Genomic DNA, 11252 nt, shown 5'->3' on the forward strand with positions numbered 1-11252 from the left:
GGCTTGAAACGCAGTGGAAACGCCAGTATGACGAGGATCGTTTTCATTTTAAAACATAAATGCACCAGTGTAAATGTAGCCTTACATTTAAGGGGGCTGGGACGCATTCGCACTACAGCCTCACGTGTGCGCCACATCTCTGAGTGTAACCTGTGTAAATTAGTAGGTGTGTTCGACTTGACGCGGACTGACTGTGCAGACCGATCGGTGTATTACAGTACCACGAGAGCTAAAGAGAGCAGACTGCTCCGTGTGCTTTCAAATCGCTCTCGCGGATGTCAAACCCTGATTGATCTGCACCGCACATCTTCTAGTCGAACACACCGGCTAGTGCTGCAGGCTTATTGGCTCACTGACACTGATGAGATTAACCCCTTAGGTATCGAAATTTGGTACCGAACAACGAGACGTTTTTCGATACTCGATGGTATCGAGGCATTTAGGTCGGTGCCTAAAATATATCTTTCTCGATACCCAGCCCTATCCAAGATGTAGGTGACGCTCTATCTACCATTGACACTCTATCTACAATCTCAATTAGAAGTGTCAATGGTCCATTTGAGAGATAGGTGGCGGTAATGCACTTATAAGTCTGCGATCCGCCGTAAAGCCGATACTCGATGGTATCGAGGCATTTAGGTCGGTGCCTAAAATATATCTTTCTCGATACCCAGCCCTATCCAAGATGTAGGTGACGCTCTATCTACCATTGACACTCTATCTACAATCTCAATTAGAAGTGTCAATGGTCCACTTGAGAGATAGGTGGAGGTAATGCACTTATAAGTCTGCGATCCGCTGTAAAGCAAGAAGACAACGACGCCTCACGCGCCTGCTGTTGAGAACGCGCTCAGGACAGTTTGAACAGTTCGGACATTGCGTGAATCCGAGGTAAAAAACTATATAAATACGGTTCAGTTTCTTGCACAGACCAGTGTTCATTTTGACAGCAAACTTTGATTTAGTTTTAGTCATAGTCTTTTGACTAAAATGTCATTTAGTTTTAGTCCTATTTTAGTCACCTGAATTGTTTTTAGTTTTAGTCTAGTTTTAGTCGACTATTTCCAAACTCATTATATAGGTTTTAGGGATGGAACGATTACCGGTTTCACGATAAATCATGATAAAATGCCCTGACGGTTAGTATTATCGTTTAAAATTTAATTATCATCAAAACCGTGTTTGATTAAAGCGATTTTGAAAACTCGCTGTAAATCCTGTCCAGCCAGCATCAGTCTGACGCAGAAGCAGCATGCAATGTTGTTGTTTTTCTGCACAAGACGAAATGGCGGAAGGCAGTGACAGCGCGCTGGAGATTTTTCAGGCATCTAAGAGGACCAAATCGGAGATCTGGTCGTATTTTGGCTTTTACAAGAGTCCTGAAGGCAATTTAATCGAGGACGGTCACCCTGTCTGCCGATCTTGCAAGAAGAAAGTCGCTGCAAAAGGGGGAAACGCGTCAAATTTGCTCATCTTCGTGACCACCACCCACTGTTATATAGCGAATACAAGGTAACTTTTACCTCAATACCAAAACTAACTGGGCAAATAATTGGACAAAATATATTAGAGATTAAATATTTCATTATCTCTCTTGTACGCAAAGCTTCCGCGAAGAAAAGTTCGCAGCAAGTGGCTTTGAGCCAAGACGAACGAACGTTCAAACTATTCATTATCTCTCTTGTACGCAAAGCTTCCGCGAAGAAAAGTTCGCAGCAAGTGGCTTTGAGCCAAGACGAACAAACATTCAAACTATTAAGGTTGACATTTAAGGGATGTATTGTATATTCATAGTTAACTTATTACACAGATTTCTTTTGTTTACCTATAATAATATATAAATACGGGGACATGAAATATTCAATTGAGATTAATGTTTTAAAATCCTATCTGTTTATAAATCCATTATGAACAGTGTACAAAACAATCGTCAGGACAATATGATCACTACAGCAAAATTATAGTAGTATTAATACTAAATTCCTCTGATTTCATTTTCAATACAATCAAAAACTGAGAGCAAGACGGCAAGTTGCATTTGAATGAAACGAATGATACAAGAGACATGGATGTGCGCTGTGTTATAATGCGTTGCTATTGACAACAGTCATTATAAGGAAGGAAATGCAGCAGAACAGAATCAAGTATTCCAGTAGTATAGTCACCTGAACCAACAACTTATTTTGTTCATTTAGAGAGAGAGAGAGAATCAAATAGTACCAGAGGGAGAAGAGTGTCAGATGCACTTGCTGATTTATTGACAGTTTGTATCTATGACTCAAAAACAAGAAGGCAGGCAAATCCAGCCGATATCACACCGAGTGATATTAGTTATTATACTAAAACCCAATAGTTCAGTGACCATCCAGACCAACATTTTGTAGACACAGGTTAAAAAGTTTGGAATGATGTAGCTGATGTTACTAGTCTTGTGCAAACCTGCACTGTCAGGCATGTACAGACAGAGTGAGTGTGCAGGCCACACAGAGATGATGCCATCCATACATGAAGCTGAGGTTCATTTTTTAGATGATTTGCTGACTTTTGGAAAGACAACATAAACTTCCACTCTATATAGTTACAAACACAGACATGTAGAACATGTACACTACTGTGCAAAAGTCTTCGGCCACTAGTATTTTCACCAACAACAAATGGTTTTAGGTCAGTTATTTCTATTTGCTGATGCAATGTGTCAAGTAGGAAATATTAGTTTACATTTCCAAACATTAATTTTGCCATTAATTGTAATACTCTAGTGAGATTTTGTATGCACAAGGAGAGAGACAGCCAGTGCTCCACACAGAGATCTGATCTCATCATCATCAGTCTGTCTGGAGTGACATGAAGAAACAGAACAAACTGAGACAGACTAAATCCAGAAGAACTGTGGCAACATCTCCATAGATGCTTTAAGAAACTTAACTGCAAAACTACCCTAAAAACTATGCACATCGATAAATAAAATCGATTTATGACATTATTTTTGAAAGCATCCTCACTGTAAAGCAGTTTTACACAAGTGCCTAAAACTTTTCGCAGTACTGTAGTTTTGTAGGTAGGTTTCTTGCAGCATCTTGGAGACGTTGTCACAATTCTTCTGTCTCGGTTTGTTCTGTTTCTTCATGTCACTCCAGACAGACTGGATGATGGTGAGATCAGATCTCTGTGTGGAGCACTGGCTGTTGTCAGACTCCTTGTGCAAACAAAAATCTCACTGGAATTATTACAATTAATGGCAAAAGGAATGTTTGGTAATGTAAACTGATATTTCCTACTGACACACTTCAGCAAAAGATAGTACAGTAGTGCATATCACAAAAAAAAAAAAACTGTATAGAACAGGTATATCACACAACGGAAAAACTGAAAATGTATAATTTTACACGTTAAAAGTGTACTTGATTCAATGTAACATAAATGTAAGTAAAACATAAGGTTTACTATGTAAATAAACTATCTGCAGGTTGAACTCCCTGTATAACATTTAACTGTTTTGTCTGAGCATTAGTCAACATTGATATCGAAGAAGGAGACCTGTTTGGCATTAGTGCGATGACAGTAATGGCACAGAAATTATCCTGCAGCTCTAATAAACTAGTGAAGACTACTGGAATAGTAGCCTACACGCAGTGCCCCCAAAAGCATGGCAGTGTATTGCGGATACTTTAGCCAATGACATATCATGCAAAAAAATTTACAGCTAAACCCTGCAGTCTATATCTGGAGCTACTAGCTAGTTGGCAGCAATGCTGCCTGAAAATAAAGTTTCCTGTGTATCATCACCTGAGTCATACAACAGTTCTGTTTGCCAACGGAAAAGAAGGGTACGAGAGAAAGAGAGGGTGAGAGAGATGCTAGAAAGTTATCACATGCTTTAAACCAAACTTTTCTCTCTCTCTCTCTCTCTCTCTCTCACACACATCCATCTCTGCTTCAACTATGATAAACAAATGAGTCATCTAAGGCTTGCTGAGAACACTGACTCACTAACGCTTCATTCTCTCACTCCCTCTGCAGCAACACACACTCAGCCAAGCACACAGCAGCTCCTAAACAAAGTGGATATAAAAAAGAAAAACATTCAGGGCAAAGGAGTTAGAGAATGCAACAGGAAGGAGATGCCAAGAGGAGGGGGTCCATTACAATAAAGATGTGTTTTGTACACACTTAAAGGGATAGTTCACCCAAAAATGTAAAATTCTGTCATTGTTTACTCATGTCGTGTCATTTCAAAACTCGAAGAATTACTTTCTTATAACTATAAAACAAGTTATTTTTAAGAATGTTGCAACTGATTTTGCCAATACAATTAAAGTCAACGGTGTGCAAACAGCGTAGAACTTATTGCATAGACAAAAAATAAAATAAATAAAACTTTGAGGCATTTCATTTAATTGTAACTATATTTTATGTTACACAGATGAAAGTCAGTCAAACAGGTTTGGAATGACAAGTGACTAAATGAATAAAGCAGCTAATCGTTTTAACTAGTCTGAACTGTATTATTTAGAATATAAAAATGATTCTTCCCGTTTTTAAATACTGGAAACTGAGACCAAGGCTGACATACTCAAGTGTCTTTTAGAAAAAAAGAGACATGATTTTAGGAGACATGACTATCAAGAAAAACAATCATATTTAAGATTGCTCACCTTTAGATGCCGATGTAAGCCCCTCAGACGTCATTAAATCTATGCTGGCATAGGCACCGTTCTCTGGGGGAGGAGCGCTGGAGGATGGCAAGGGAAGCGCATCATGACTGTTCCCAGGCCGGAGATCGTCTCTCAGGTCTAGGGCGATGTAGTTCAGGCCATTCTGGTGTTCCACAGGCAGAGTCCTTGCAGACCTCACAGAGGGGGAATTGTCTCGATCTGAGGAGTTTCCATGTGTTGCCTCACTGCCAGATGTCACGCCGTCAGTCCAAACACAGTCAAAGTTCTGACCCTTGCTGCGGCCCACCTGCTGAGCCCCATTATTGCCAGGCACGGTGCCATTGGCGTCCGGGCCACTTCCACCTGACGCTCCTGATGATGTGACAAAGGTCTCCGAGCTGTGTCTCCGCCTGCCCTGGGGGTCAGCACGGACAACCTTAAGCTCAGTCGGGGGGCTGAAGGGGAAAAAGTGTTGCTCCAGAACATACAGGTGTTCAAGCATGGCTGTAGGGCTCTTGGACTCCTCCTCGGGCTCAAAAGACATTTCCGTGTAGTCGTCAGGCTTACCCACCGTGAGCCCACTGCAGTGGGAGGATGAGGAGGGCTGGATATATGAAGGAGGATTCCAGGGGGCCACCAGGGAGGGCCGTGGGGACCGACTTTTTGGTGGAAGACCATCCATCTCGACAGTCATGTAATCCTGTGGCAGCGGAGACTTGCGCTGCTCTCGGTTAATGCTTTGGGTTGAGGGGGAGCCTTCAGCAGACAACGAACAGGCAGAATATGTGGGCCGATCTCCAAATGCAATATTAATGTATTCTCCAGGGCTGGAAGGACGCACTGGCACTTCTGCTGCTCGCAGAGAGCCGTGCAAACTCCGCCTTCCAAGGGGAAGGCGGTTCGGCCGAACGGCACGGCGGTCTGTGAAGCCATTATGTTGAGAGGACTCAGGAGGTGGGCACCTGCTACTACGATCTGGGGTGGCTGTGGGTGAATTGTAGACCGGTTTTGCTGGGGAACTCATTGGGACGTAATCGTCATGCTCAGCATGGTCTCTGGATGGAGCTTTGTATGAGCGAGGGAGGGAGAAATATGGACTGTAGGACTTGGGGACACCAGGAGTGGTCAAGGCATAATAATTCTCAGCAGAGACCTTTTGAGCATTAGCTGTGGAGCTGCTCTGAGACATATCCATGTATTCTGCATTCTCATGGCGGTCCGAGGCTCTTCGTCCCTCTGCTCGTCTGCTAATGTCAGGGCTGGATGGGACGGGAGAGTCAGTAGCCCCACTTCTACCTGGGAGCATCATCATATAGCCTTGAGAGTCCATGTGCTGGGGAACATGTAAAGCAGCACTTTGGACTTGTGCAGAGGCAGAGAGGAGGATATTTGGTTGCATAGGCATGTAGTCTGCATCATTAGTGGAGGGCAGCACACCTGCCATCATGGGCATGTACCCATCATCCTTAGGCGCGTCTGCAGGCCGTAGGCTAGGGGGCCGGTCTTGGCTGTGTTCAGAACTGGAGCTGTAGTCAGAGCAGAGGGAGGAGGAGGTAGAGACAATCTGGACACTGCCACCCCAAGAGCTACTCTCAGCCACAGCCTCGTCCAGCGAGAAGGTGGTCTGGGTCATCTTCTGATGAACAGCAACTCCAGCAGCACTAGCGCCCCCAACCTGCCTGGAGAAGGAGGGAGTCCGCCTCCTTAAAGACCCCGATCGTGAATCTTCATCTGCACTCTCATCTTTGATGGCCTCAGCTGCACTCGTTCCAAACACGTCACGATTCCAGCCCATAGCCATATAGTCATTGAGGCAGTGCTCCTCACGGATCGGTGGTGTGTTTCCCAGGGAGTCAGGGGTATTGCTGCGCACTCTGAAGTACCGGAAGTCTCCGGGGCTGGAGCCGTACTCATCAGATGAGTTAAAACCTCCATCACTCGGGGAACCACAAATGGACGCGCTGGAGGGGCGAGTGATGGTGTCTGACACAGAGCCATGGCCGCTGCTGCTGGACATGCTGATCGGACTGGTGGTAGAAGGAAAGTGTGACACTGGCAGCGAGGCAGAACGAGTATGATAAGTGGAGCCTGGCGGGGCACGAATATAGCGGGCCCCTGCCCCACTGCTACTTTCCTGTCGGCTCAGGTTAGCGCGGGCTGTGTTGAGATGAATAAGGCTACCTGTCACAGAGCGAAAGGGGCGGTTCATTGTGCTTTCTCCCTCGCTGGAGGTGCGGAAGCGGTAGCCACTTGTTCCACTGCTCTTCCTGCTGGGTGGCGTGCCCACCACAGATTCGGTCCGAGACCGCCGCTGGAGCCCCGTCTGGCTGGGCGGGAGGTTGCCCAAGTGTCGCCGCGTGGTGATGAAACCCATCGGGTTGGTGCCAGAAGACTGGCTTTTGCTTCTGGGCCTGAACTCGGCAAATGCCTTCAGTGCCTTCATGGTCTCTAGAATGGTCTCATGCATGTTCTGAGCCACCACAGAATCATCCACCTGCATCCAAACCTCCCCAGGTCCTATAGACGAAGACCGGCCGACCTCGATGAAGAAGAAGCTCTCTGAATGGCCGCAACGTCTGATGTTCATCAGCTGTAAGTTCACGCAAGGTGTCTCAGAGTTCAGCTTCACCAGGTGAATGCTCTTGGCAGACAGACAGAGCCTATAAACGCCGGATAGATTCTTTATCTGGCCCAAGCCCTTCGGTTTAACATTTACCTGCCACACTTCCTTAAAGTAAGTCCCAGGGGTCACAGTACCGTACCCATCGTCAATCTCATCCGCATCCAGGTGGCCTTTCTTGCCCTCACTCATGAGCTCACTGAGCGCCTGGTACCACTCCTCCTGCTCCTGCTCATTCTCAGCGACAATCGCAAAGTATTCATCCTTAGTATACAGAGCAATGAGATGCTTATTCTTAGAATCCGCCCTTTTATTCACAGTGAAACACTGGTAGAGATAGATCACTCTTTTGGGGGGAGAGGCGCCAGCTGAGGCGGCGGCGTTTGAGCGCAGAGTGTTTCGAAATTTCTTCTCACTGTCATAGTACTCCAGCCTGCTCGGCCCCAGATGACTCGACGCCCGCAAGACGAAAAACCTCTTATGGCCGTGTTTCTGCTTTCTCAGATAGCCACACTTCCTAATGTCGTCTGACACGGTGTTCACAGCAGGGCAAGCTGAGGTAGTAGTGTGTGTGCTACTCGCTGCAGAGTCCTCAAGCGCCCGGTTAAGAGAGGACGCGGATGCTTTCCTCGCCGGCGATTCCAGGTGCTGTTGCTGCTGTGGATGTTGTTCAGTCGGTTGATGAAACGCAGCGCCGCCGACATCAAGTACGGAAGGGGGTTCCCCGACAGAAGTGTCGCCGTTCGCCGTTGCAGCTGCAGGTTTAGTCCCGATTGCCCGCTGTTGCGTTTCCAGCATCAACATTGCGGCTCTGCCTTCTTGGTAGTTCTCGAAATTTGCCATCAGATAGGAGATTTAAGGTCACTTTACCTCAAGCTTTTAGACTGAGACCCCATGTTTGTTTGAGGGGAACTGTGTCTCAGGCGGCGCACTTAAGTCTTTTCAGTGTTGAGCTTCTGTCGGCCGCCACATGAAAAGCAGGTATCCCAGCCAATGCTCCCCGAACTCAATGCCAGCAACTGCAACATGACCACATTTACCCGATCTATTATCGGTAGATCCTCCTAGCGGGCTACCAATCTGCCGTTCGCGCCCTGTGTACACTATGGAGCGCGAGCACAAACAACACATGACTCGTGCGTCATTCGCCTGGGGGTGGGAGCAGGCGCCCGATTGAGCGAGACGTGTGATTGAAAGCTGCTGTGACCAATCACGATGGACCTTTTCGGAACTACGTCAATGTCACTGACCAATGGTTTCGCTCGGAGTTTCATTGAAACGGCAAGGTGACGTCTGATGATTGATAGGCTTTTGTCCAATAATATTCTGTAAAGCAGGTTGCGTCATGGAATGTCGAGCGTTCATTGGCTGTAGCGTTTGACTGAAGAGTCACCCGCCCAATCACAGACGTTTTCAAGGTTCCTTGTGTTGTTGATTGTGCCTTTTGGGATGCGTATCGCTTGCAAGTGTACAGAAGGCGATTGTGCTTAATTACTTTTGTTACATGTTTGCAAATTATTGTAGTTTGCCGGTGACTGATATTTTAACTAAAGTAGTCCGGATTTATAATGTACTAACTTGCTAGACACTCGTGTTACAGTAGCTTTGTAAGTGTGTGTTGAGAGAATTCTTATACATTTTTGTATAGAAGCAGAGACATTAATAACTGAATATTAATCCCTAATCATCAAGATTTTGTGAAAATGACGTTGAATGTGTGATCTGTCTTTCAACTAGCCTTTATAAATGTAAATCTTTATTAAAGGAAAAAAATGAAGTCAAATTTTACTAACTGAAAAATTAAATAAAATGTTATTAACAATATTATGCCTCATCATTTGACCAAAATCCACATTGGATCGCAATCAGAAGTTATTACAAACACTCAGTGGTGATTAATAGTAATGTTTAAGTAAGTGATAAATTAATCTCAATAATTGCCATATGTAGCTTGAAGCTAATTGTAGCTATAATTTCTCTGTTGTACTCATAAGATTATATTCCATGATGTATTTTTTCAAAAGAAATCATATAAGTTCATAGGAAAATGTTTCATTCTCTAAAAAGATTTTATACAATGTATATCAGCATCAGAGGGATGTGGGTGGGCAAGCCATGTAATGCCACGAGTAAAGCAGTACCACAACTTACACAGTGTTCAAGGGGCCGGTTGCATAAACTGTTTAGACTAGTCTTAAAAAGTAAGTCATCTGATTTTTTTTTTCTTCAAGACTGCTCATAACTTTTTTAATTCAGTTATGAAAAGGTGTTGGTCTTATTTGTATTGGAAAAGTAAGACTGATTACCCCTTGGCAACTGCTAGTTGGTCAAACTGGTTCTTAAGACAGTCTTAACATGGTGGCTACATTTATGCAACTGGCCCCATATCATCTTTTCTCCAAATCAATGTAATGTCAATATTTCCATCCGCTGAATGTAAGATTTTTTTCATATTCCATATGCCTGCTGACTTCATGTGACTTCAGCAAGTTGTGAAATTCTGAAAATAAATCTAGGAATTATTGGATTGTTGGACTTTAAATCACTAGGGGTTGAGGCATCGAAAGTAACTAACTAGCTGTTTTATGGAGAGTAACTGTAATATTATTACTGAAATCTTAGTACTAATTAGTTACACTACTACTGCAAAAAGTAATATTATTACTGTAACTAGTTACTAGTAACTAGTTACTGCCCAACACTGCTAACTAGTAATAAAAAAAACATTAAAATGCTGCATATGATATGCATAATAGAGAATACGAGCTACTCTCTGATAAACATTTCACTCTGACACTCTGTTTGTGAAATAATTATTATGTTCACTCATTTGGAACTACGGTTAATAACAAATTGAAATGTATTTTGGTGAAATTTAATTAATGAGAAGTTCAATTTTTAATGTTTGTTTGATTGATGGCAAGTCAGAGTCTCTTAATATAATGAGGGTTTAACTTTCATTATAAAAGTTTTTTTTGTTTTTTTTGTCTCTCAGTGTGTAGTTTGTGCCACTTATTTCCCTACAGAGATACTAATGCCTCAAATGTTCCCTCACGGCATGATTATTCTGAAATATAAACATGTATTATAGAAAATTTTAAATGACAAAACTGGCATCGAAAACAGACAACCAAAGTTAACCTTTTAATTTTTTTTTAGCAGATTCACAACCTTTAAACACCTAGAGGCATGACAGTTACACTGAGAAGGAGAAGAAATAGCTAGTTCATAATTATTAAAAAACACTGTATGTAAGTGGTGGGTAATCTTGCTGTGAGTTGATGAACAGGTTTTGAGAGAAGGTAATCTGGTTAGGGGTGACCTGGTGGCTCTGCAGTTTTATATAGTCAGTACTAGATAATCCACATAGGGCATGATAATGTAGGTCGCCATCTGCTGCGTTTACTGACACAATAACAAGAGGGCACTGTTATACCGTATTTCAGTGCTTCTGAACTTCTATTGCATCTCAGGATGAATGCATTTCAAGACTCATAACACACATTAGCCCTTTTCCCATTAAACAATATAGCCTGTCCTTTTAAAGAAACAACACACGGTATTTTCCATTTTTATTTTTTATTTTTACAGTACATATTGAATAGTATTTTAACATGAATTAGTATTTGTCTACAAATATATATATACTAATGTTCAAAAGCTTGCTGTCAGTAACATTTATTTAGCAAGTAAATATCAAAAATGACAGTAAAGACTTTTACATTGTTACAGAAGATTTCTATTTCAAATAAAATCTGTTTGTTTGTTTTTTTTTACTTTTTATTCATCAAAAAATGCTGGAAAAATGAATCATGGTTTCCACAAAAATGTAAGCAGCACAACTGTTTTCAACACTGATAATAGAAAATGTTTCTTGAGCACCAAATCAGCATATCAGAATGATTTCTGAAGGATCACGTGACACTGAAGACTGGAGTAATGACTGCTGAAAGTTTTGCCATCACAGGAATAAATTA

The 11252-nt window shown here is 42.9% G+C and overlaps 1 protein-coding gene across 1 annotated transcript in view; it reads right to left on the reverse strand.

The window, feature by feature from the left end:
• LOC107684954 (insulin receptor substrate 2-B-like) overlaps positions 1 to 8408 on the reverse strand; it is a 31200-nt gene extending 22792 nt beyond the window's left edge. Inside the window, exon 1 of the mRNA XM_016481347.1 lies at positions 4656 to 8408. Coding sequence (XP_016336833.1) covers positions 4656 to 8118 — 3463 coding nt within the window. The 5' untranslated portion in view covers positions 8119 to 8408. The remainder of the gene's footprint in view (positions 1 to 4655) is intronic.
• Positions 8409 to 11252: the final 2844 nt, after the last annotated feature.

The sequence above is a fragment of the Sinocyclocheilus anshuiensis genome, unplaced genomic scaffold (genome assembly GCF_001515605.1).
Source record: "Sinocyclocheilus anshuiensis isolate Anshui unplaced genomic scaffold, SAMN03320099.WGS_v1.1 scaffold49, whole genome shotgun sequence".
Lineage (NCBI taxonomy): Eukaryota > Metazoa > Chordata > Actinopteri > Cypriniformes > Cyprinidae > Sinocyclocheilus > Sinocyclocheilus anshuiensis.